Source organism: Glycine soja, chromosome 1, assembly GCF_004193775.1.
Source record: "Glycine soja cultivar W05 chromosome 1, ASM419377v2, whole genome shotgun sequence".
Lineage (NCBI taxonomy): Eukaryota > Viridiplantae > Streptophyta > Magnoliopsida > Fabales > Fabaceae > Glycine > Glycine soja.
In genome coordinates this window covers 56,667,595-56,694,117 of record NC_041002.1, presented here as the reverse complement: position 1 = coordinate 56,694,117, position 26,523 = coordinate 56,667,595, and the positions used below count along the sequence as shown (strand labels likewise).

Here is a 26,523-nt window from a genome sequence, read left to right as displayed (position 1 = left end):
AGTTTTCAAGGCAAAAAGTATATACTTTTTTTATGGTGGTATATCTTGTAATTTTTTTGTTTTATTTTGATCTCTAATTTTAAAATTTGAAATGCTGTTCAGGGTGAATGTGCGATTTCAGTTCTTAAGATACAAGTTGATACAGTATTTGTTTGAGTAAAATTAGGTTCAGATATTTTTATAGCCGGTTAAAAACATAGTTTTCAATTTTGAAAGTAATAAATAAAGGGTTTCTTATTCTTGATTTTAGTTCTATAGGTTCACTCACTTGGTTTCTTATATATATCTTGGTATCGAGATGTTAACCCTGCAATGTTTTCAATGGAATCAGAATCACCATTCCCACGTGCCCCTTCACCGTCGTTGTGTGGACAAATTGTGGTGGTTAACTATGCTTGTTCATGCTTATGGTCAGGTCCGCCATCACTCTCCTATGCTTGTGGTGGTTAACTAACATATTTCAAAATTTGTTCTAAAAATACTCTTAAAATTAATTGATTTAACTAGTAGTTAAATATAATGGCATTACTCATCACCTGAAGAATATTTTTTTTAACAATGAAAATGGATTATATTGTTAGTTCATCAAATGTCATTAATAAATTTCACAGTAAATTAATATAAAAAAATAGTCATTAATCCATTTAAAAGAAAAGTGATCACATATTTCTTATAATCATATAGTAAAAAAATATTTTCATTTGTTTTTTTAATAGGAGGTAGATGCATGAAAATTAAACTTTTACATACTTATTTTTATAGAATTTTAAAATTAAACTTAAGATAGCATTCTTAATCGAACTAACATATATATAATTAGTAAAAAGTAAAAAAAAAAAAAAAGCAGAGTAACACAAGTAATAGAAAAATAAAAATAGGAGTGTTTATTTTAGCAGAAATGAAAAAGTATTTTATTTAAAAATAGTATTTCAGCTTGCAAATTGCATTATTTTTTTAAAATTAAAAACAAAAAATAAATAATCTATGCATTGACAATGTAGTGATTGAAATATAAAGTATCGTATATAATAAATTGGTTGATATTTAAAATAACTGTTTTAAAAACTATACAAATTGTTTTTTAATTAATTAATACTGTAAAAAAAATTACATTAACAATATATTTCTATCAAACACATTATTTATTTTTTATTGGTTAAAAATTAAATAAAAAAGGAAAAAATGGAAAGGAAAAAAGATTTGACAAAAATCATGGATGACCCATGATTTAACTTGGTAATTTTGATACAAAGTTCCTTTAGCACTAGTGAGCAGTTTCTTTATTTATGTCAATAATTTGACGGAAAAGAAGAAGATATAAAAAAAAACTAAAGTTTACCACATGAAAAAAAAAACAATGGTTGTGAAGTTTATCGGTAGCAGCCAAGGACAAAGATGTGCTTCACTACAAAAACTACCAATCAACCAAATAAAAGTTCGACGTTAATGGTTAGTGTCTTCTTAATTTTGTCAAGATAAACCACAAATTGGCCTCTTCCATTTCTCCCTTTCGAAATTGGCACGGCATCATTCCTCAAGTGCAGTCAGAAAACTGTTCCCACTCTAATCGCAGATCCTCAAAAAATCTAGTTGACATGATGCGATTGGTCCTACGTGGGCAATCATAGTATTATTACTATATACGAACTGCTTCAAGAGCAATGCAAAAACAAATAGCATGCTCCTAATTCATTGTTTCCACAAGAATCTTCTCTATAGTATTTCGGGCTTTCATTTTCAATCTTTTCCACCTTCTACAGGACTACACAGAAAGAACAAAACCAGGTACAGTGATCCTGGATCTTCAAGGAAAGGACCACTTTATCTCCCAAAAATGAATCTAGGCAAGGCAACTAATAAAAGTAAGAGAGTTATTATAAGCTCTTTGAAGCAAAGCAAGCCAGATTAGTAGCACCGGGAAATAAACTCAACTATGACCCATATACATATCTCCACCTTCCAATTTGATCATCCCCTCCTCCAACAGCATTCCCTGGTTACGGCATTCACGGCTGCAAAATGCCCTCTCACCCCTGAATTATAATCACACACATAAGCTGTTTAGACTAATTAGTCAACATATTTTCACTTAATTTCATTCATGATCAGTCTTTTTATCCAAAAACAATCACGCTGGCAAAATACAATATTTTGTCATCAGTTAATAGTCGATGGATAAATACAATGTCTTTTGACATGCTAATGCTATTGAGACATAGACCAAAGATGGAAGAACGAGAAAAATTATACGTCCATTATTATAGAAAATTTAACTCTGCCATGCGGTCCGAAGCCAAGGCAAAAGAGGAGGCAGGCAATTTAAAAGTTAAAACTTCGCCCATCAAGTGATCAATAATTTAATACAGTTTTGAATTATGATATCACATTAAATTTTATGCAGAGATTAAAATTTGTACTCCACAAACAGGTTAATTTTTTGTTAATTCATATCTAAATCCTACATGCTGACTAGATTTGCGTTCCAAAATCAACTGGCTGAACTTGACATGCATTCGTGCCTAGAATATTACCAAAAATAGTAGTATTAATAATTGAATACCAATGGTGTTTATGGGGATGGATACAGAAAAAAGCAATTACCTGTACATGTAGATGTCCATATCCTGCCCAAGATTTTTGTTGCAGTAAAAACAGAAGCTCATGAAGCTCTCGGAGGGATAGCTGATGTGAGGAGGAAGAAACACATTTTCCAAGGGAGAAGAAGAGCATCCAACATCAAAACAACCACTCTCAACGATGCAGTTATCATATATGTGAGTAGTTCTAGGGTTAGGCCCGTGGGAAATCACTCGAGTGTAGTCCTCTGAAAGCTCCATTTCACTAGCAGAGAAAACTCTCGGAGATTTGGAGGTTTCAAAAGCTGAATTGGCACACCCAAAAGCAGATTTAGGAGAAAGTGTTGCATGAGGCAGGGGAGGATGATTCTGAATCTTGAGCTGGGATCCAAACAGAATCATTCTGCTTTGTGACTTTGATGTTATTTCACCAAGAGCATCAACAAGCCCCTTTGAATCCAACTTATCCCAACAACGCTTGTGTTCACAAACTGGGGTTCTGGGGCTGTTTGTTTCTGACCGAAAAGGGTTCTTCAAGCCAGAGAAGGGCTTGGTGTCAAGTATGTAGGTTGGACTCATCATAGCCTCAGTTTCACACAACACTTTGGATGTGAAATTGGCGAATAGCTTTGGAGAACAGAAGAAAGATGATACGAGTTTCTTGTATTTTTCTGGTATAGATGGTGAGGAACTAGAAAATGCCATCAGATTCAGAGCTTGTCAATCACTAGGGGATGCTTTGCATGGATCTCTTTATCACCGTGGTTCATTTTTATTCTACATGAAAATAGCCAAAATAGTGAAATATCTTCCCAAAAAATAAAAATTGAACATTTTTGGTTACACTTATACCACAAGTGTGAGTGTGTGTACGGGTGAAAGATTGTAGGAATCACCTGAAGGGACAGTGCCATAACTTCGAGTAGACAACATCAAAATTCAAAACCAATTCTATGCTTCTCTGCAGTGTTGGAGGCTTGTACTACTAGTGGTGTACTACTACAGTCTACAAGACATGTGCAAAACTGCAGTCAAATAAATTCATTTTTATGTGCAGAATCAGAGACCATAAATTGGGAACAAGTTTCACCTCTGTAACCTCCATTCATAAACCAGTGAGGAAATTGGAGAAGAAAGAAAAAAAGAGAGAAAAAACTGAATATGGGAATGGTCACTTATTCCCCGGCTTTGTCGCCCTGTTAGAGAGAATAGAATCAAAAGGGGTCTGAAAAACGACATGCAAAGAGAGTCTCAGTAGTCATGATCAAGGGACCAGACGTGCATGCATCAAACAAAGGAGGGTCGTTTGTATTTTCGCTACCTTTCAATTTTGTGGGTTTGCGCCATTATTTCCAGAACATATCACAAACACACCAAGACACACGAGAGTAAAACCAAAACTGGTCCCTAGATTCGCATTTCACCACCAAAACGGAAAAGGCCAAGTGATAATAATAAGAAAGAGAAAACAAGTAACAATGTTAAAGGATGAATGAAGTGAGAATTCCCTTTTGTTTCTCTCTCTATTCAGTACTAGTTATTTATTAACCCTTTTGTGAGTAGTGGGCTTATCTAATCTTTACCTGGTTGCTCTTTATTTGAGTCAGGCATCGTGAAACCCTGAAAAATTGGCCCATAGATAGCAGCGCAGAGAGGGAAAAACAGAAAGTGGTTTGGTGGGTTATTGTGAAGACGCGTGTGCATGAGAATCAGTGGTTTTAATTTTTAAAAACATTGACTTTTCTCTCAGCAATGGCAATTTGCAATTAACTCTCTTTGGCTTGTTTGGGTGAGTGTGAGTGTCCCCTAAATTAGCAGCAAGAGGGAATTAAGGTGGCCTTATATGACTGGAAGCTTCCATCGGCTACCTCTTCACCTCATTGGATCAGAGCCATACACATCATATATCCACACAACGCTTTGTCTAGGGCATACATGTAATCATAACTTCTTCTTTTTTACCATATTATTCATCCCCTTTTGTGGATAACTAATTTTTATAAGATTTAAATATATTTTTAATCGTAAAAATATAATAAATTATATTTACATTTAGATTTGTTTGTTTATAGAAAATAAGAATCCAAATTTATATAAAAAAAATAGTAATGGAGGGAATATCATTTAATCCCAGCTAGCAATTGATTCAAAGATGTCAATTGCAGCTTTTATAAGTCAGACATGGTCATATTTTATCAACACTTAAAAAAGATAAAATTAATATGCATTTTTTTCATTTATGATTTTGATTTTGTCTACCCAATGCACTTACTAGAATATTCAGCCTAAACGTAATGGCCATGCAAATCAAAATGCTATTGCACATTCACAAATGAAATAGTGCTGTTTGTTCTTATTAGTATTTTTCTTCAAATAGAGTTGATATACATAGAGAGAGACCTGTTAAAAACAAAATTCCTATTACATTTTATTTTAAACAAATAAATACATCGTTTAAAAAAAACAATATAAATAAACCTATTCACCCTAAGAAGGCATTTGGTAGGAAAAAACTTTTTGTTTTCTTGGAATTTTAGGATGAAAGTCTTAGTTTCTTATTTTTTATATTTATTTTAAACAGGGTTCACAAAAAATTTATGGGAAAAAATAACGATCTCATTTTCTCGAGTTAGATTTTTCTTTTAGTAAGGTAAAAATCATATTACTCTTATTATACATTAAGGTAAACAATAAACACGTAATTTTTTAATACCCAGAAAATTTATCTAAATATTCTTAATACAACAGATTTTATTCACGCACAGGAAATAGATTCTCAAGATTCATGATTTTTAGACATGAAAAAATTTAAAATTTATCTCCTACCCAACTGCTTAAGACAAATTAATACAAGTAGTTTAAATATAAGAGGCCAAATAGTCCGGGAGAAGGGGGATTTTTGAATGATGGCCGGGCTTCCAAGCATAGGCTCAGCAATAATCCTACCCTCTTATCTTCATAGTTTATTAAGCTACCGCTACTTTGCAAACGATGAAAATGATAATGATTAATCATGAGCTGTGGCCAAGAAGCTGAAGATAAGGAAATCCTTGATGTCCCCTTTACAAAATGCATACTTCCTAAGCACCCCTCCCATGACAAAACCAACTTTGTGCAGCACCCTTTGAGACCCCTTATTCTCCTCCTCCACCAAAGCCTCAAGTCTCTTCACTTCCGGAAATTTTTTAAAGACAATTGGTATTGCCCTTCTCAAAGCCTCTGCAACTATCCCTTGTCCCCAGTATTCCGCAGCCAGTGCATAGCTAACATGTGCTTTACACCGGTAATCACCCGATTCTGGCTTCACGGAAACGTATCCAATGGAGCAGTCATCCACACATATAGATTGACGCCATGGGTGAGGAATAGCAACCTTCTCTATATAGGCTAAAGCTTCTTCTTTAGATGTGATGGAGTTCCATCTCAGATAACGTGTCACTCTATCATCACCACCCCATTTAAGAAAATCGTCCGCATCAGATGCCTTGAATGGCCTCAGAGAGATTCTTGAGTGATCCATAATTAATTTATGAAAACTATGCAATTTGTGAAATAAGGCAGCCCTTCAAAATAATTCTTTCATTTTCACCAACCATACTTGTAGCCGATATATGGTCAAAATATATACTAAATTCTTGTACAATATCTAAAAGGGAATATTGCCTATCTAATTGAGGTACTAGTTTATTGAGAAAGACAATATGATATATGAGAAAAAACATTAGATTAAAAACACCAATAATCAATAGTTCATGTAATATGAGGTTAGGCGGGTGAAATTAAGAAGGGAAGATAAGAGGTTTAAATCTTTCAACTGATATTTTTTATAACAAAAAAATAATTAATCCATATTCATTAGACTTAATTAGGTACAATGTACAAGTACGTGTACTATGAAAGATGTCATTGTCCCAAATTCATTCTACCCAGTCCCATTTGGATTGGAGTCAACACGGGCGGGCGGGGCCGAACTACTAACAATAGTCTGGCATGATTTTCTTGTATAATCTTTATTTTGACTCCAGAATAATAAAAAAATCTTTATTTTGACTATTACCAGTGCGAAATGTCTCGCCTAGATGGATTTTAGTTTTTTTTTAAAAACAATTTATATACATTCTTAAGAAAATTAAATAATTTTTATTTGATGGTTTATTATTTTTTTATTGAACACGTGTTAACAGGACAGAAACAGACAGTCAAGGCCTTGTCTCTATCTTATATCTCTATCTTATATACAAACAAGGTTTTCATGATTTGAATTTGAATGAAATGAGTTTATTTAATTTAATCTGCTATATTAGTAATTTATAACTGCTGTACTACGAATTTTTGGTTTGGTAAACTGAAAATTGTTGATGAACGGTTTTGTTCATCTTAGACATTCTCTGCTTTAGTCATCTCATACTTATTCGTTACCTATTTTCGTGCTTATATTTTACAGACCATGTAATATTCATATTTTGTTTTCAGATTTACTTTATCAGAAAAAAAATTCATATCCCACCATGTTGTGTTCTTAGACCACATTAATATATATAATTTATGTGTTTACCTGGTAGCTATTTGATCTATGTCCAATCAAAGTTCTTCTGTTTCATCCATGTTAAGCTTGATTACCATCAAACATTAACCATTTTGTTGTACTACTTTGTTCACATTAAATTCAATTATATTAACAACTTTGTTACATACTTAACTCAATCCTAATCTTTTGTCTTCTACACTTACTTATTTAATCCTCTATTTCTTTGTTTTGGTTTACTATTTTGTCAAAACACTGTAAACCTATATCATTGTAATTATTGTATCATATTAATCGCTTTTCTATTATCCTATTTGTCTTCATAGAAATTTGGAAAAATAATTTTCCTTTTTTTTCCTTGCCGTACATGTTATCTATTTTGTCATAGCACTATATACCTTTATTATTGTAATTATAATATAATATTAATCGTTTTTCTATGTTTGGAACTATCTATTTTTTAGGTTTGTTTCATATTATTTTGTGCAATTTTTAAAAGTTTTTCATAAACATTCTACATAGTGTTTATGTCACTTTGTATATAAGATCGAGATAGAGATAGTCCAGCTGAGTGACGAAATATTTCAAGGCGCGTTTGGGAATAATGACTGCCATTTACCAGCAGCAAAAGCGCAATTATTAAACAGGCTTCTGTTTTTCTCACCCCCTATATGCTCTTTTCATCCCATCTTTATATTTGAATTAATTAAATTACTTTTTAATAATATCTTAAATGAATATATTAAATTTTTATAAAAAAAATAATACATTGTGTATAGGGTTCAATTTAATCAAAATAAAATAAACAAAACTTATGCAAATTTGAGGATTAAATCAAAATTACAAATTTTATAAAATAAAAAAAAATTAAAATTGTGAAAAAAATAAGGAGATGAAAAGTTGTATTAAAAAGCTAAAGGAGAACAAAAATTGAATTTGACCTAAAATCTTAAATCACGGGGTGACTGACTCCTTTATGCAAACACACAATTTCCATTGCTTCTGGACCAAAAAGGCCTGGGCTCTAGCTAACTTGTTAATCCAATAACAACGACGAAGGCCGAGTCTCGCTCACGCTCACAATTTAGATTAGGTAATGGTAATATAATGTAATACTTTAATTTTTTTATGCTATTATTTCTATCATAATCATAATATTGTTAAAACTGATCAAAGTCAATGCCTAATTAAGATAAAAAAAATTGTAAACACAGACGATGGCAGAATAAACAAACTCTTATCTCGTTCGATTTCATCGGAGTTGATATATATATTGACTAAAAAGAAGGAAAATTCTTATCTTGAGCTCAACGAAGGAAGAATGATTATATTTCATCATCATATTGTAACAAAAAATGTTGATATTTAGTATTCCTCTTTGATAACCTATTATTTCCGACTTCATATAGCCCATATTCACCAACCTGGTGATGTTTATGATCTCATTGTCCACAAGCGCGTCGTATGTAATGATATATCAATAAAATAACATGTCGCCTTGTATATATATCACCATTTCCTTCCTAGTTAATGCTTGATGCATTGATAACATATGTGTAAATATGTATATTTCTAACGGCAAAAATAATAGAAGGTTTACTTACCTCATGTATAAATAGGTAAACTCAAACAGCAAGGGCAAATCTGGGAAAAAATGGCCGACAATAGAAGAACAAAACGAAACAATGGTTTGAATGATGAAATTGAGAAAGTATTCGCATGATCAAAAGTACCTTCAGTTAGGAACTCCGTTTAGTCAATTCGATCTGTTTTATTTCACAATGGAGAAAACCATCAAAACTTCAAAGTCACCCGCACAGAAGCTACCAGCATAAAGAAAAAAGGCAATATTAGTTATAAAAATATTATATGCCACACGAGTAATAATATGTTATAAGGAAATTATTTGAAGTAATCAAAAGAAATGACAAGAACCAAGCTAGTTCTCCATGTTTCATTTTAGGGCTACATGATCAATGATCCTTGCTTTCAGAAACTCTTCATTCACTCCGAGAGATCCAGAGAAGGAAATATATATGTACAACTAACAATATAAAAAGAAGAATAAAAATTATCAGAAGAAAAATTCAACTATGTTTTTTACACGAGGAGTTATTTTATTTTTTTTCACTTTTATGAGTTTTTTTTTTCCAACTACGAATTCATATCTTTTAATTTTTCTCAAACGAAATGAAGTGAAAAGAGAAACCTAGCTACTAACATACATAACGATTATGATTATTTTGTATCTCAGTTTTTACACTCACATTCCACTCATCTTTATCAGTCTTTGTTTTTTTTTTTTCCTATGTATCTTCTAATCTAATTAGGTGCTTACACCAAAGAGTTCTATGTGACACGATTCTTATATAATATATAAGCTCACTCGATCTGCAGTTACACGGGGGCTCCAGAAAATTAAGGAGGCACAAAGGGAAAGGAAGAAAAGTTAGAAGAGAAATAAAGAGGAAACAGAACAAAATAATACGAGATTGACAGCAAGAAAAGAGAGCACGCACGGCAAAGGTATGTGTTCATATAATTGCAGTATGTGCTCCCTTTCTTCTGTCAATCTCTAAAAGCTTGTGTTAGGTTTTGGTTGTTGAGTTGATCGAGCATGCCCTACTACTGGAATATATGTGTTGTTCTTCATATATTTTGGTTTGTTTTCCTTCTCTGTGGCTTCAGCCAAAATGATTTGCACATTGTGTCTTCATTTTCTCTCACATAGTATTTTTCATATGATGGAGGAAGACAACGTGTGTTGGTGTAATTGGGCCGGCTTCTTATCTTGGTGAAGACATGATGGGACGTTAAGGAAGGAAAAAGGGCAACCCAATACGAATAAAAAGCCCAAGTCATCAGAGTATCTACTAGCTAGGTTACGTGTCGAACGAGTATTAGACATTGCTTCATGTACCCGTAAAATGGTTACTGCCCAGGTACGGTTGAGTTTGACTGCTTATGTAGAACGGTAGATAGCCATTATCAACGCCTAATTTAATTAAACCCAACCCGTACTTACATGTCCCTTTTTGATAAGTACACCCTAATCTTTCTTTTTAAATCTTAAATACTCATTATATCTTTTCTTTCATCTTTCTCACATGTTCTCTCTTTAATGCTCGGCAGCGGTTTTACCTGTGCATACGCATTGTAATAGTATTCGTTGGAAAAGAGAAATCAGGTTCTTGTATTATTTTTATTTTTAAAATTAAATTACATCATTACCCTTAATTTATGTTGGTTCAATAAATAAAAAGTGGTTTTTTGGTCTTAACAAAAAAAAGTGTTGAGTACTAATATATACCTTCTAACTTTTAGGTGAATCTATGTTAGCAAATCTTATATATATAAAGTTATATTTTAAATTTATTTCCATATTTTTCTCACTCAGATAGAAAATATTTTAAATAATACTGTATTTAAATTATTTATTTAATATTCTTTTTTAATGTTACACGAATGATTTATGAATAAAAATTGTAATCCCGTTGTTTTATATTTTTATATAAATTAATGTGACATGACTTATCTGGTATATAAAATATAAAATATTTTATAAAAAGAGCAGGGAGGACAAGGAAAGAGAAAAAAAATGTGCTGCTACCTTACAAAGGAGAATGTGCGAGAGGGAGAGAAAAAGGTAGCGGAGAAGATTATATAATTAATTTGATTTTAGAAAGAAAAGAAAAAGGGAGTGGATATAGGCATAGAAATAGCTTCCTTCGATAAACAAAGCCCAAGCGGGAAACAAGCCCAAGTAGGGTTTTAAAGAATATAAAGATTAAAGAGGAGGTGTGCTGAGACAGGTAGGGTTTCGAGTTACAGCCGCACCTTGATTCAGAGCAGAGCGACCTTGAAGAGCTATGGCTGTCGGAAAGAATAAGAGGATTTCCAAGGGAAAGAAGGGTGGCAAGAAGAAAGCGTTAGTGCCCATTCTCTTCACTTTTTTTTTTTTATTTCTATTGTCGTATTCTCCATTTTAACTCTGATTTGTTTCTTCTTCTTCTTCCGTGAATCCACAGCGCTGATCCCTTTGCCAAGAAGGACTGGTACGATATCAAGGCCCCTTCCGTCTTTCAGGTCAAGAATGTTGGCAAAACCCTCGTCTCTCGTACCCAGGGAACCAAGGTTTTTTATTTTTCGTCTCTCACTCCATAACTTTTTCTCTATATCTCGAAAATTTTATTTTTATGCATGGAATTAGGCCTCTGGTTTAATAGTTGTTGGGTTGGATCTGCATCTATTCCCAAAAACATGTAGTAGAATTGTGTACGGATTTGCATTAGGAAGAATTGTTGAATGGTGTATTAGGTTTTTTTTGCATCTCAACGACATCTTTTTTTTTGTCTCGTTGATTATATTCTTTTAGTATTGTTGTGCTATGTTTTACTTTATTTATATACATTGTTCAATGTCGAGTGTGGTTTTTAATGCGTTGTTTATAATTTATAATAATTGCTTCTAGTGATTCGGTGTATATGCAATATAAATTGCCGAGATTAGTGCTGGCTTATATAGATGGTGATGCGATGGCTATTTTACATAACAGATTGCTTCTGAAGGACTCAAACATAGAGTGTTTGAGGTCTCATTGGCTGATCTCCAAGGAGATGAAGACCATGCCTTCAAGAAGATTCGTTTGAGAGCTGAGGATGTTCAAGGGAAAAATGTTCTGACAAACTTTTGGGTATGATGGTGGCTGAGCTTATTCTGATCACTGTTGTTGACTCAGATGGTTTTAATCTAACTAAGACTGTGTCTTTGTAGGGAATGGATTTCACAACTGATAAGTTGAGGTCCTTGGTGCGGAAATGGCAAACTTTAATTGAAGCTCATGTGGATGTCAAGACCACTGATAATTATACGTTGAGGATGTTCTGCATTGGCTTTACCAAGAGGCGTAGTAATCAGGTGAAGAGGACCTGTTATGCACAATCAAGCCAAGTCAGACAGGTATAGTCATTGCAATGTTCTTATTGGTTTGTTTTCAATCTATTTTTTAAAATGCACTGGGACTGGGATATGTTGAAGCATTCATTATGGTAACTTGAACATGTTTTTAATTGTAATTCTCTTTATTGAAGTACCTGAGATAATAACATGAATATAAAGGATGTGAACTAAGTTACGTCATCATTTGTTATTTGTATACTTTTAATATTGCACTTACTTTTGTTCCACATACCCAATTTTCTTGATTTGCTTTCTGATCTTGACAATTGGAAAATGGCTTTGGTCTCTTGTTATTTTATTTTCTATGTTCCTTATTGGATGGGGATAATTCATATCCAATAGTGTAAAAAACACACCTTTATCTTTTCAGATTCGCAGGAAGATGAGAGAGATAATGGTAAACCAGGCAGCTGCCTGTGATTTGAAAGAATTGGTGCGCAAGTTCATCCCTGAAATGATTGGAAAGGAGATTGAGAAGGCAACATCTAGCATATATCCTCTACAGAATGTGTTTATTCGTAAAGTTAAGATTCTTAAAGCTCCAAAGTTTGATCTAGGAAAACTGATGGAGGTATGTGCTTTTTATCGCAAATTTCCTTGACCGCAGTTTCTTATGTCTAATGAATGTTACAATGAGTTCATTATTTTTCTATCTTAATGAAAAAGGTCAATCATTGTAGAATTTATTGAGTTGTACTGTTTATCTGGTTGGGGCAAAAAATTATCATAAAAAATGCTTAGGATCCACTCTTTCCCCCTTCCATTATTTTGTCTGTTGATATGTTGACCATTCTTAAATTAACGAGTCATTTGGATTAGAAGCATTTCTTCAAGAATTTTCTTACAATTCTTTTTTGGGGTGCAAGCATGCAGTTTTAAACTTCTGTTCAGTGGTGTGGTATGATACTTATTGTTTTCGATCCTTGTAGGTTCATGGTGATTACTCAGAAGATGTTGGTGCCAAGGTGGATAGACCTGCTGATGAAACCTTGGCTGAGGAAGCAACTGAAGTAGTTGGAGCTTGATCCGGCTGATAATGCATTTTTGTTTGTTTAGAATTCCTGTTGCTTTTACAAATATTTATTTTTCAGTTTTGTTTTGACATTTAGAAACACATTTGTTTTTGCAAATCTAAATCTGTTTTTTTGGCAAAGGTTTATTGGTACAACCCAATAACCAAGAACGGTATGAAAGGCGTAATTTTCTTATTGGCTTGGTAGTTGCATTTTCACATCTCTGAAATCCTGCAATCTATATTGAAAACCCAATTTTCTCGGCAAAATATAATAATAATAATAATAAACCTCGCGAATTTATTTATGACTTGGTTAAAATATACTTGTATTATTTCAATTGGGCTTAGGAAGTGCTTTGACGTTAAGATTTGTTATAATTTTAACTGGTTTAGGGTTAATTTTAAATTTAATTTTCTTTTAAATTAAATCGTTTGCTTATTTTTATTTTCAATATTTGACCAAAATTTGATAATTAGACACTTTACATTATGGGTAAATAATGAAAACTATTTTTTTTATCGTGAACTTTATAATTAGTTCTTTGAAATTTGACAACGACTAAAAATGAATGAATAAGGAATGTAAAAGAAATATTCGTTGGAATAATTATAATTGAAATGACATATTTCTTCCGAAGTGTAAAACAAATTAAGGAAATGAAGGCTTGGGATCAGTAGAGAGAAGACTGAAGATGACCATATCTCTGGGTTTTCCCTTTTGGAAGATATACTTCCTGAGAATCCCCTCCTTTTGGAAACCAGCTTTCTCCAGCACTCTCTGAGACCCAACATTGAACACATCAACAAGAGCTTCGATCCTCTCCAAGTGTGGCAACTCAGACAAAGCAGCCTTAACCACTTTTTTCACAGCCACCGTGGCAACCCCTTTGCCCCAGTATTTGGAACCCAGCACATACCCTAGTTCCGCGGATCTGCTCCTGCTTTTATCGTGCTCTGAATTCGAGGACAGGGAAATACAGCCAATAGCACGATCCTTGAGGCATATTGCTCTGCACCACAGAAACTTGCTTGCTATATTCTGGATGAAGTTAATGCCCTCGTCTTTGCTGCTGTAAGGATCCCAAGAGCAAAAAGCCGCAACCTTTTCATCACTGGTCCACACCAACAGATCATCCAGGTCTGAGACTTGAAGGGGCCGAAGACATATTTCACCCAAATCAACGCTTTCTTCTTCTGCTTTCTCCATTTGGTTGTGAGTTTTATGGAAAAAAGAAAGATAAATAGGAATTCGAATGGAAGAAGAAGAAAGAAGGCTTGTTTAATATATAGTTGCCAGTCTGCCATCGTTCACTATTCAGGCCGCCCAAAGATGACCATGCTTTCTTGTCAATCAAGATTTTCTTTTTTCTTTTTAATAAATATTTGAATTTTATATATATTTTTTAATCATTTTTATTTGTATTAAATTTTTAATATAAATAATAATTTTATTTTTTATTCTTTGATAAATTAATAAATTATGTGTTTGTTTTTATTTATAATTTTTTTATTTATTTTTAGTCTATTTCAAATGAATCAATAACAAACAAAAAATTATCATTAAATAAATATAAAATTTGTTAATTTACAGGACAAAAAATACTAAAAATAAAATTTATTTTATGAGAAAACAAAAATAAGAAAAAGTTTATTAAAAAATAAATATGAAATTTAAATATATATTAGTAATTACAAACATATTTTACTCTTTTAAAAAGAATTGAAGAAAAAATGAAATTATTATATCAATATTTTTTATTTTGAAAAAGATTAAAGAGAAAAGAAATCATAATACTATGATTATTGTGACAAAGAGTGTGAAAAGAAATCAGTTGAGTAAATAAGAAAAATTAACGAATTCTTCCTTAAAAGGTGTGAGATAAGAGGTTATTCTGATTTTATTATTTAGTGAGAAAGATTGGGAAGTGCTCAAATTCATCTTTTTGGAAATACAAAGCATTAAGTTGTTTTAAACATTAATTAATGAGAAAATATTACAATAAAAAGGATACTTACGTTATCAACTAATCAAAAATTATTATTTGTAGTAGTATTGTTGCCTTTATGATAGCTACCGCTTAAATAAAAGTCATTTTTAGCATTATTTCTAATTGGTCGAGAGTGTGTATTTTTTTTTTTTACATTATTACTATAACGAAATTTAAATCTTTATTTATTCATAAAAACAATTTTTTTAAGTGTAAGATGGTATTCGATTTAAAAATCAATTAACTAATTAAAGTGAGGTTCAAAATTATAAAAGTTGGAAGTAGGAACTAATTTTCCATATATATTCGGAGAACAAATTTAAGTATTGATCGATACTTCTATTAACACATAGCATAAGTCAAGGAAACTCAAAACAAGAAGGAAATTCTCAATACAGGTTCAGAAAAGAAGGAAAACATACAGTGCAAACTAATTATTGCACGGAGAGTTTTATTGACTGTTACAATGCAATTCTTCATACAAGTCACTCAGTACAATTCTTTTGGAAGCTAAAGCATACATACAGATGTGAAAGAAGTTGCTATGATCCAGATAAGCCTAAACTGATTGATCTCTTATTTCTTATGACAAACCTTCAATTTTACTAGCTATGTTAACAATGTTATAGAAAACATCACAAACGAAAAAAGTACTCACAACATACTGTATCTGACTTAGTCCTCATTAGTTGAAGGCCTTGAACATCCACAAACACACCCCTTACGGCGCCTTCTGCTATTTTTCCTTCCAATGCGAATAAAGTCCTTCAGCAACACACCTGTTGGTCTAGAGTTTTTGTTTTTGCATTTGTTGTTCTTCACATCAGCCAGTTTGAGCAGAATATACTGGATGTTCTGCACCTCAAACTGCAACCTTCCTATCTGTTCAGAACCTCTTCGAGCTTGTTCTGTTAGCTTTTTTCTTTGCGTTTGTCCTCCTTGCTTTTCCAACTGCATTGTGCTTGTGTCCGAAGATGAGGATGTGCACTCTTCAGTATCCTTTGCCAGTTGATCATATATGCCTATTTGTTTCATGACAGCTTCCTCAACATCTTCTATATGTCTTTTTACTGTTTCATACTCAATCTCATTTACCTTGCTGCTTTTCTTCTGTGTCTCCGGTTTCTTCTTCAAGTCTTGCAGTGTCATTTTAAGAATGGCAAGCCTCTGAGAATCAGAGGCAAGCCTCTCCAGAATTTTCCTCTTGCTATCTTCACTTGTTGTCTCTTTTCGAGTCTTCCATAACTCTAGCTTGTCAACCCCTAATTCCTTCTCTGTCTCCAATTCTGAAGAGTAATTTTGGCATCTTTCTGACTCATGGCATGTAATTACATCCTCTAGTGAAACAGAATTCTGTTTATTTTCTTCAGTAACATCATGCTGATCAGTTTCACATAACTCAAGCATATGATTATCAATCCTAGTGTGATCTCTCTTGCCATACTTGTTGAAGTCTGGATCATCCTTGTAGTCATCAAGAGGAATGTCTATCATTATTAACCTTTTCTGAGATTTTGTCCTCCATGCATTATGGCCTCGTTTGCTGTTGTCTTTCTTAATTTTCATCACCACTTTTCTGTCGTCAATTTCTGGATATGTGCCAACTTCCAAATTTGAATGCTCATTCATTTCTGTTACAGCTTCTGCTTTGACATTTGCGGTCAAACTTTCCTTCTTCACACGTCTTTCAAGTTCATCCATCATAAACTTTTCAACTACTCTAATCCTCGTCTGCATGCTCAGCAAATCTGCAACCCCATCTGGTGTTAAGGAGCTTTCACTTCCTTTTAAACTTTGATAGCTAAGTTCTTCTTGGAGACAAGTCTCAATGGCTACATCCTGGATAAACATTCATGATAGACATGGATAAATAGAAAATATAAGTGAACTGCATAAGCTTTTTTGACAAGAGAAGAGGAAGAAGAAAATACAAGTACATGATATCTAGGTGAAACAGGATGATACCTTCTGTTCTCCGTTGCCTACAGCAAAAGTTTTATTGGTCAAAAGAAAGTAAGTGTGCTCTAGAGATGCCAAATCCTCTTTCAAAGAAGTAATCATTGGAGTATATGCAGATAACTGCCCCTTCAGTCCTCTAATTTCCTTTTCCAGTAAACTGATTCTTTCTATCATTTGTTCAATCAACAAGCCTTTTCCAGCACTTTCATCATCAAGTCTCTTGAAAACTCCAGTAAGCTCAGTGACCTTGCCTTTCAGCAGTTCTTCACTAATGGATGAAATCTGAAGCTCCAAATAGAACGAAGCTGCCTCAGCCTCACAAAGTTGGCATTCATTTGTTTTGTCCTGCAACTCTGTATTCAGTGCTTGTTCTCTAACCTTGTGTTGTTCAACTTCATGAAGTAATGATCTCATCATGGACTGAAAGCTTCTATTTTCTTCATTAAAGTGTTCAATTTCTCTTTTCTGATTCATGCAATTTTCTGATAGTTCAAGAATCTGCCTGTCTAGGTTTTCTCTGATCAATCTTGATTCTTCTTGATCCATCTTCAGCTCCTCAATATATCTACAAAACTCCCCATTCAATTTCTCTGCAGCCTTCAGCCTTGTCTCCATTTCTAGCAGCTCTATGTCTTTCTTCTTGAGAAGATTCTCTGAATTTTCAACTTGATGACTTAAACGACAATTTGCATTTTTGATTTCCCGCAGCTCTTTATCCAAGCTCTTAGTAGCCTCATTCAGATAAACACTCTCTTCTTCTTTCAGCTCAAACTTCTTCCTTAACACACCAAGTTCCTGATTGAGGTCACTGTTTAAACGGCTAAGATTGCTGCTGAGATGTTCAGAAAGAGCTTTTTGTTCGATGACTTTCTGGGTGAGAAAGCTCTCATAAACCAAGTTGAGGTTGCTTAGAGCTAGTACCTCATGGAGTATTACACTGTTTTCATCTTCAGCCACGGACATTGCATCTTTGAGGTCCAAAACACTCCTAAGCAGTGAATTTTTCTCCTCAAGCATCATACTATTTTCTTCCTGAAACACTTGATTTTTTGTCTGCAAATCTATCAACTCCGCATGCAGGGTTGCCAATTTGTACTGTGATGCATTGTCTCTTTCTTCTCCATTGGCTACTTCAGTCCTCAGTTGCCTGTTCTTCTCTAGAAGTTCAACCTTCTCTTTCTGCAACATTGCATTCTTCTGTCTCATGCTCTCAAACTCTTGCTCCATGATCTTTTTCTCTGACTCCATTTTTTCTCTATCAGATCGATTTTGCTCAAGTGAAGTTAGGAGGACAGAATTCTCTACAAGGAGCTTCTGCTTCTCCTCTTGGCTTTTCACATAAGAACTTTTCAAGCCCTCAATGTTGTCTAAAATATGCAATATTGGCATTTCCTCTTGCTTGATTCCTTTGTCGTGCACACCGTATGGATCAATCTGAAGAGCCCCACACACTTGATGAATAGCCATTTTAAGCTTTCTAATTTCATGTAACAAAAACTCTTCTTCCATCAGTTGCATAAAGTTTTCAGTCTCCAACTCAGAGATAACTTTGTTAGAAAATTTTGATGCCTCAACATGCTTTTCACATTCAGTTAACAAGGCCAAGTTCTTCTGCTCCAGATCTTCTATACAACTTTGCAAAATGAACATCTCCATCTGAGCATTTACAGCTTTGTCAACTTCTTTTTCAAATTCAATCTTCCCCAACCACAGTTCTTCCTGTAGTGCATGAAAAAGATTCTCCAAATTTGTCAGTCGGACTTCACTCAAGTGTTTATGATTTGCATGCTTTTCCTTTTGCACCAAAAATGAAGCACGGAGCTCTTCTACTTGATTGCCCGTGCTTTCTTTTTCCTTCTCCGAGTCAGCATATTTTTCTTCTAATTTGGTAAACAACTTTTCCAGGTTTCTTAGTTTAGCCTCAACACTTTCCAACTGAGATACCAGGATGCTTCTTTCATTTAGAAGATTGTACTTCTCATCATTTAGCAACTTGCAGAATTCTTCCAAGTCAGTTGATTTAGCCTTCAAACCTTCCAGCTCAATCTTTGAATCAGAGAGGGACTTCTCCAACAAGGCATTCTTCTCCAATAGTTTCTGCATACTTTCAGTGACTATTTGTAACTGTGAAAGTAGAGCTGATTTCTCATCAAAGACCGTAGATTTTTCTTCCTGGAGAACTTGGCAAGACTCTTGAGATTTCCTCACTGTTACTCTTAATCCATCTAATTCATCATTTAATCTTGAGAGGGAAAATTCCATAAAGGCATTCTCAATCAAAAGTTCATCCATATCCTTTGACTTTTCATGAAGAGCTTCTTTCTCATTACGTTCCATCTTGCAGACCTCCTTTAGATTTGAGTTCTCATTTTGTAAATCTTTCACAGATGCTGCAAAACATTTAGGATCCAAACCTAAAGTCTGTAGTTGTTCCAGCATAGCATGATATTTATTATTCAAGAGCTGGATATCATTCTTTATTTGATGAGCTTCCTGCTGGAGGGCATTGTTTTCTTCAGAGTTTACAACAAGCTCTCGTTCCAGTTTCTCTTTGATCTCCTTTAATTTAGAGATTTCTGTTTGCTGCCTTCTTAATAACGACCTAGTGGAAGAGAAAGTAAGTTCATTCAGGATCCTGTTTTCTTCCACATTCTCTTGCATTTCTTCCTTAAAACCCTGTTTCGGAAACTCCAAATCCTTCAACAACTGAAGCCCATATTTAAGCTCCATAACAAGACTTCCTTGCTCCTGTTGTGACTTAGAGTACAACTTCTGCAGAGTCTGTAGAGTAGATTCAATCTCAAGAAAGTGAGAATGCTCTTCATGCACTAGAGTCTGCAGCCTCTCTATCTCAGCATGCTTCTCTAAAAGTGCTTGATCCTTCATAGCTATCTTCTGCAGCAGATTTTCAGCTTCTAGTCGAAGAGATTGATTCGATTTCTCCAACATATCACAATGTTCTTCAGAAGTCTTGAGTTTTTCAGCCCCTTTCTCAATTTCTCTATTTAGTTTTTCAGAATTTTCTTGGGCAAGCAAAATTTCATTCTCCATTTTAGATATCTTCTCCAAGCATTGATGGTAAAGGACAGCTAAAGATTCTTTCTCTTCATTCAGTTCAGCAAGATCTTTTCTAAGCGCTTTAACTTCCAGTTCTGCTCTTTCAAGTTGCTCATTTAACATCCTGGAATTCTCCTCAGCAAGGGTTATCTTGGCCTCCAAAACTGAAATCTTTTCAACACACTGCTTGTATCTAAGAAGACCAGCATCCTTCTGAGCTTCCAACTGGCCTAGTTCTTGCTTTAGATTTTTGGCTTCAATTTCAGCCTTAGAAGCTCTCTCATCAAATTCCTTGACATCCAGCTGGGCAAGAGATAACAGAGTCTCCAGTTTAGCTATACTTTCTAGGCACTGGTTGTACTGAACTTGACTAGCTTCGTTGTCAGACTTTAGATGTGCCAGTGCTTCCTGCAACACTCTAGTTTCAATTTCTGCTTTACTTGCTCTTTCATCAAGGCCTCCAGCATCTTTTTGTGCCTTATTAAGATCTCTTTCCATTTCGGATAACTTCTCCATACTCTTCTGATACTGAAGAAAGATAGCATCCTTGTCAGACTGTATTTTGGCCAGGGCTTTCCTCAAGGTTTGAACTTCACTATCTGCTTTCTCTGCATGCTCAGACTCGGAATAATTTGGACAAGGCACTCCTGGAGTGTGTGATTCAACACCCTGCGAATCATCGGTCAGCATGTAATGTGCTTGGTTGGGAAATGCTTCTGCCATTGTTTTGTGGGCATGGCGTAGCTCTCCCATTGCATGATCGTATCTCTCTGCTAAAGCACGGTATGCTCGGTAGAACTCCTCCACTAATTTCATGAGCTCCGGACGCTTCTTATAGTACATTTCTGCCCTCCTTGCAAATGAATCTGCTTCCTCATCAATCAGCTTGATCATTGCTTTAACTTTGGTATCTATGTCTGCATAAACATAACATCACTTCAGTTATTGGATTAAGTAACATAAGCATAGACCCGAATCAACCATCATTTCCTTAATTACTCGCACTTTTATATTATAGTTATAGCATCTTTGGCACATTATAACAACTGGATTTATTGTTTAAAAGTAATCACATAACTTCTAATGCCACACAGTCGAGCAGTGAGTCTGTAAAAACTAAAATTGGTTCAACATTTTCTGACTTTAGAATAAACACCCCGACAAAAGGAAATCTTGTACAAAACGTCATTTCCATTCTCTGTCTTCTTCACATTTATATTCTTAGATTCACTATGTATTTCATGTGGACTCGTAAGTAAATAAATAAATAACTATTTCGTCCTAATAAGTTAGTTAGCATTATTTAATTATATCAATCTCATTTAAAATAAGTTTTTTTTATAAACTATTCCGTAGAACTTGATATTAAAAATAAATAAAAAGTCATTGGAAATAAAATCTCAATTAAATGAAAAGTATTTAAAAAATAATTTCATTAATAAGGTGAAATTTATTTATATTTGAGACTAACTAACAAGAAGGTTTTTTTTTTCTTATATCCAACACGGTAGGGAATATTATTATTTCAGTTTTACAAAAAAGGGAGAGTTAGAAAAAAATTTAATCTCGTATCTGATTTGGCTAATATGGAGTTCCACTTCCTTTTATTTTATTTTTAAATAACTGAAAAAAAAATTAAGAACCATATTCATCAATTAAGTTTGAGCATTTATCTCCATCATTAATTTAAACGTAATGAATTCCAATTTCATAATTATGTTACCATCCAAACAGCAAAATGCAAAGCGTATTATATCATTCCGGCTGGGTAGTTGAAGGCTCACACTTTTGTCTTTTAGAAGCCTGATGATGATAAATAGACATAATAATGATTTTACGACACAATGGAAGAGGAAATTTGATTTCAACACTAAAAAAGTTACTACCAACCAAGGGTAGATCCGAAAGGATCGGCCAAAGGATGCTGTAATGAAATTGGGTCATGCTAATCAAGCAGCCTAAGCTTGTGAGAGAAAAACTATTCGGCATTTACAGAATTGTTTGAGTAGCTCAAGCCTATTCCAACTAGTCCCATTCTCCCAGACAACATAACAGACATTGACATCAAAATCTGATTCCGAAAATGCTCAAGCCTATTGTCTTACTACTTCCATTGTAATGATATTTATGGACTTTGTTAGAGTGAATTATTGTATGATTGTATTCTGATGAATTTTGGATTAAAAATAAATAAGTTAGCATGCGTATTATAGAAAATTTATGGACCTCTATTATGGTCTCAAATTGTTCATTCCTGTGAAAGCTCCATGAATGATATTATCCAGGACTTTCTATCTGTAGTCTCTTGTTGCGGATTGCAGAAAGTTATTATTATCTTGGTAGATCTTAATGTGCAAAGCTAGTTTCAACTAAAACTTAGCTCTGGTTCTGTTTTTTGGTGATCTTGTTATGGAATAGGTCGCAAAGTTGCTAACAAGAAAATGTAACAAGTTCAAACAATATATTCAGATTCCTCTAGCATAATTGTAGACACACATATATACAGGGAGTGAGAGGAAAAAGACACACCTGCAAGGTTTTCCTGAAGCCATTTTGAATTCTTTGGTAGGTGGCTATCCCACCACCAAGAATACGAGCGCAGAGACTCGGAATGAGACAAGGTTGCCATGACTCTAGAAAAGAATAACAACACAGATAGTTTTGACTTGCCAAAAGCCTAATATTGGATCCAGGCAAGACTATAAGATCATAGATTTCCACCACCAGAGTCTTTCTAACTTGAGACTCTTCAGGCCTGTTTCACCATGTCTTGTACCTATTATCAAATAAATGTTAACGTAAGTATATTTGATAAGAATTGCTCCAGATTCATGAGAAGTCCAACTTTACTCCCATGGCTTAATGTATAAGAAAGTTGCAGACTCTCTCCATTCTGTTACCTGCCAAATTGGACACAACTCCAGTTGATCAGTTTTGAGAACTTGTTTCAGCTGTTCAGACAATTTGATATTGGGGGCGACTGCCACAAAGGAAGGAACAAGAAAGTGTTAGCAAGAGGGCCAGAGCATAGCATGAAATATCAAATGCGTAGTAGAAGCATCAATCCTACATCATGATGAATTGTATTAGATAAATACTTATAAATGTAAAATAGGGTTCCAAAATCCAAGCACAAACAGAAGATACATTTTTTATCTTGCTTTAATTATGAATGGATAGGAGAAATTTGCCCTCAAGCAAGAGCAGTTTCTATGATCAAACAACAGACCCTGAAGGTGAACTGGAATGCAAAATGCACTCACCAAATGACCAACATAAATGTTAAGAGCAGAACTATATATATATATATATATATATATATATATATATATATATATATATATATATATAAAGAATATTGGGTAGTAGGATCCTATGCAAATTGATCCATGATCATGAGGAGTTAAAGGAGAAGTGAAGAAATAGAGAAAAAAGTTATAGGCAGGGAAAAGAAGGGGTACATCTAAAGGTAGTGATCATGAGCAAAAGCCTATATGAGATCAAGTACTTACCAAGTGAACGAACTTGATCAACTACCACTTCAAGGAACAAAATTCCAGAAAACCATAAAGTATCGTGCTTTGGACCAATTGGGATCAACCACAACCCAGAACGATGAAATCTGACAATGGGATCTTCATCAGCAGCTTTGATGCTGAAAACAGAACCCCCAACAGCTGCAAAACTTCCATTTACCCCATTTTTTCTCAATCTCCAGACACCAAACTGGAAATCTTTGAAGTGGGGTATAGGCAATATAGAATTGTGTCGTGTCGGCTCTGACACTGTATATATGACTCATCAACTGTAAAAAGGACAACGGACACAGACAGAACACGGAAAAGTATTGAGTGTTATGGTTTAGATAATCATCTTGTTATGGGAGAGATTATTATAATAATTAGCGTTACAGTATCCTCTAAGGAAAGGATGCGTGCGAATGCATAGCAAGCAGAGACCACCATTTCAACAAACATTAATGGGATCCAAAACCATGATTATGTTTTAATCACCATAATTAATTTGGGATATTAAACATTTTAAAACGGTCGTATTCTTCAGGTTTGTGTGGCCTGTCTGTCTTCCATTGTATTATTCACCTGTCCTTAGTTTGAACTTTGAAGTGTGAAGGGAAAACCGTGCCCAAATGTGACTATTCCTTTGCACACTCGTGTTTCTCCCTCATCATCCCTGGGAATCGAGGAATTTATATATATATATATATATATATATGTGTGTGTGGGGGACGACTATTATGATGATCAAAATTATTAATATTAACCATTGAATTACTCTATTATCATGTTATTGTTATTATTATAATCATTATTACTATCAATATCAACATGATCATTGTCGTCTCATAATATTATTGTTATTATCATTATTATTATGATCATGTTTGTAGTTAATAGAGAGAGTAATTTTAATGGGTGAAAAAAACAAATCTAACTTAATAAATTATAAAAAGATAATTAAGATGTGTGATTTTTTTAAGAAAAATCACAACTTTGTGAGTTTTAATTTAATAATTTCATAATAAGATTTAAGGTGTGATTGCTTAAAATTAAAAAAATACTTATAAAAAAGTTTTTTTAAGGCTAATCAGATTTTCTTATTAAAAAGTAATTTTTAACAAAAATAATTTAAACAAACAAATCAGAAAATTACAAAATTTCTTAATCATCTATGTTTATTCCTCTCACCCTCAAATGCTTGACTACATAAAATGTACATGATTTTATAAATATAAAAATTATTTGATACTTCCTTAAATAATTTTAATTTAATATATATTTTTTTAAAAATATAAGTAAATATCGATTATAAAATGTCCTAATTACAGATGTTCTATTTATTTAATGTTTAAATCCATATATTTTCAAGTGAATAACACACATCATATATTCTTTAAAAAAAAAACTCACATTAGAGGATAAAATAGTCAATATTAGTCATTAATGAGAAAACCAATGGTAGTTATTATGTTAACATGCACACTAAATCATGAATCTATTGAAATATTAATAGTTGATTTTCTTATTAATAACTGAAATTGCTTACTTAATCCTTGCTCACCTTAGGAGTCAAATCCCTAAAATTTGGTTGGTAGTACGATTGTTAAGATAACATAAAAAATATTTAATAATTTGATTACTAAAACTATGGATAGAGTTATTAAATATAGTAACTTTTATAAAATTTGCTAGTCTAAATTTACTCATTTCACTTCACTTATGTACTAACGTTCTCTCTGGTATATCGATCAGAGAGGATTAATTGATACGGTGTGTTAAATTTGATAAAATGAATGATACATTAAGTATTTTTTATTGTTATTATCAATTTAATTGTTAAAAGTGATAAAATATTAATTAATTTTAAACTTTATAAATTTTTAAACTTAATTTATTTCTCTTAAGCTTTTGAAAGTTAGTTTTTTTTTTTAATGAATTTCCTAATGAGATGCAAACGTGATATTAAATTGGTACATACAATGTTAAATCTACATTAGTATTATTATTAACAATCATCGAGTGTCCCTTACAAGATTTTTTTTTAAAAAAAAACTAAAAGATCGAGTGATTGCAATATAAGAATAATAATTTATATCTAATGTATCATCAAGATTTTGTGAAAAAACAAATCTTCAAGATATCGTTAAAGTTGTCGCAATGATATTTGTTTTTCTCGTGTTCAATGTAAAAACAAATACAAATCATTGGTTACTTCCAGCTTAATTTTTTTTTTTTTGACCGACACATTTACAAAATCGACAATATATGGAGGGTATTGGATTGGAGGAAAGGGGTTATGGAATATAAAGTTTGTAATTTAATTATGAGGTTCGCTGCTTGATATCTATTTCTTCCTACCGTGCAAATAGAATGACAATAATTGGAATAAAGTGGGATGCTAAAGTAAAGTCAAAAGCTATCGTAGTTGGAAGAGTTTGTCTTTTGTAGAATACAATGCATTAAACAAATTGTAGATCCTATTATAATACTTGTTTTCAACTATAATTATGATTTTAGAGTATGTGATAAAATACATTTCTGCGTGCATATTATTAAGCATAAGATTCTCGAGTCTACTAGTAATATTAAGCATGCATATGATGACAGTCAAGGTGTTTGGTTAGGAAGAGAAGGTGTCCCACCGTATAATTAATAATTAATTAAATTATTTATTTGGTTCTTATAATGTTATGATTACTACATTTTAATCTTTATAATTTAAAAGTGATTGTTTTAATTCTTATTTTCGTCTCTATCGTTTACATATTAACTATCTTTTAATTCTTATAGATTAAAAGTGGTTTTTTTAGTCTTATAAATTATATTTTAATTCTCCAATCCCTATAATTTGAAAATAATTTTTTTAGTCTTTATAATTTGTATTTTAATTATCTTTTAGTCTTTATTATAAAAAAATATATAAAAA

At 33.0% G+C, this 26,523-nt stretch overlaps 5 protein-coding genes across 6 annotated transcripts; 1 reads left to right on the top strand and 4 right to left on the bottom strand.

The window, feature by feature from the left end:
* Positions 1-1,240: 1,240 nt before the first annotated feature.
* LOC114367641 (FCS-Like Zinc finger 8-like) lies at positions 1,241-4,116 on the bottom strand. Of its 2 annotated transcripts, XM_028324834.1 has the most exons (4): positions 3,667-4,116; positions 3,473-3,582; positions 2,602-3,353; positions 1,241-2,033 (listed from the first exon to the last, which is right to left on the bottom strand). In XM_028324834.1, exons 3-4 carry the CDS (start codon positions 3,279-3,281, stop codon positions 1,928-1,930), a joined length of 786 nt encoding a protein of 261 aa, XP_028180635.1. In that variant the 5' UTR covers positions 3,282-3,353; positions 3,473-3,582; positions 3,667-4,116; the 3' UTR covers positions 1,241-1,927. The 2 variants fall into 2 exon arrangements, with proteins under 2 accessions (XP_028180635.1, XP_028180627.1); XM_028324826.1 differs by having other exon boundaries at positions 3,473-4,116.
* Positions 4,117-5,240: 1,124 nt separating this feature from the next.
* On the bottom strand, positions 5,241-6,203 carry LOC114405970. Its single transcript, XM_028368504.1, has one exon. The coding sequence runs from the start codon at positions 6,094-6,096 to the stop codon at positions 5,584-5,586; it is 513 nt and encodes a 170-aa protein (XP_028224305.1). The 5' UTR covers positions 6,097-6,203; the 3' UTR covers positions 5,241-5,583.
* A 4,636-nt stretch (positions 6,204-10,839) lies between these two features.
* On the top strand, positions 10,840-13,279 carry LOC114367621 (40S ribosomal protein S3a). Its single transcript, XM_028324807.1, has 6 exons — positions 10,840-11,029; positions 11,130-11,235; positions 11,657-11,794; positions 11,875-12,060; positions 12,431-12,631; positions 12,990-13,279. The coding sequence occupies exons 1-6, from the start codon at positions 10,971-10,973 to the stop codon at positions 13,083-13,085; spliced, it is 786 nt and encodes a 261-aa protein (XP_028180608.1). The 5' UTR covers positions 10,840-10,970; the 3' UTR covers positions 13,086-13,279.
* A 292-nt stretch (positions 13,280-13,571) lies between these two features.
* On the bottom strand, positions 13,572-14,371 carry LOC114367632 (uncharacterized N-acetyltransferase p20-like). The gene has a single exon (XM_028324817.1). The coding sequence runs from the start codon at positions 14,280-14,282 to the stop codon at positions 13,725-13,727; it is 558 nt and encodes a 185-aa protein (XP_028180618.1). The 5' UTR covers positions 14,283-14,371; the 3' UTR covers positions 13,572-13,724.
* Positions 14,372-15,432: 1,061 nt separating this feature from the next.
* LOC114367609 (protein NETWORKED 1A-like) lies at positions 15,433-24,207 on the bottom strand. Its single transcript, XM_028324799.1, has 5 exons — positions 23,592-24,207; positions 22,980-23,059; positions 22,609-22,855; positions 17,029-20,996; positions 15,433-16,902 (listed from the first exon to the last, which is right to left on the bottom strand). Exons 3-5 carry the CDS (start codon positions 22,706-22,708, stop codon positions 15,739-15,741), a joined length of 5,232 nt encoding a protein of 1,743 aa, XP_028180600.1. The 5' UTR covers positions 22,709-22,855; positions 22,980-23,059; positions 23,592-24,207; the 3' UTR covers positions 15,433-15,738.
* Between the last annotated feature and the right edge of the window lie 2,316 nt (positions 24,208-26,523).

What these genes read in the sequence shown, in the direction of transcription:
- LOC114367641 (XM_028324826.1), bottom strand. Translation starts at nt 3,281, where the DNA reads ATGGCATTTTCTAGTTCCTCACCATCTATACCAGAAAAATACAAGAAA. An exon ending in ATGGACATCTACATGTACAG is followed by an intron (nt 2,034 to 2,601) that starts GTAATTGCTTTT and finishes ATTATAATTCAG; the next exon opens with GGGTGAGAGGGCATTTTGCA.
- LOC114405970 (XM_028368504.1), bottom strand. Translation starts at nt 6,096, where the DNA reads ATGGATCACTCAAGAATCTCTCTGAGGCCATTCAAGGCATCTGATGCG.
- LOC114367621 (XM_028324807.1), top strand. Translation starts at nt 10,971, where the DNA reads ATGGCTGTCGGAAAGAATAAGAGGATTTCCAAGGGAAAGAAGGGTGGC. An exon ending in AATCAAGCCAAGTCAGACAG is followed by an intron (nt 12,061 to 12,430) that starts GTATAGTCATTG and finishes TTATCTTTTCAG; the next exon opens with ATTCGCAGGAAGATGAGAGA. An exon ending in ATCTAGGAAAACTGATGGAG is followed by an intron (nt 12,632 to 12,989) that starts GTATGTGCTTTT and finishes CGATCCTTGTAG; the next exon opens with GTTCATGGTGATTACTCAGA.
- LOC114367632 (XM_028324817.1), bottom strand. Translation starts at nt 14,282, where the DNA reads ATGGAGAAAGCAGAAGAAGAAAGCGTTGATTTGGGTGAAATATGTCTT.
- LOC114367609 (XM_028324799.1), bottom strand. Translation starts at nt 22,708, where the DNA reads ATGGCAACCTTGTCTCATTCCGAGTCTCTGCGCTCGTATTCTTGGTGG. An exon ending in GCTTCAGGAAAACCTTGCAG is followed by an intron (nt 20,997 to 22,608) that starts GTGTGTCTTTTT and finishes ATGTTTATGCAG; the next exon opens with ACATAGATACCAAAGTTAAA. An exon ending in TAGGCAACGGAGAACAGAAG is followed by an intron (nt 16,903 to 17,028) that starts GTATCATCCTGT and finishes ATGTTTATCCAG; the next exon opens with GATGTAGCCATTGAGACTTG.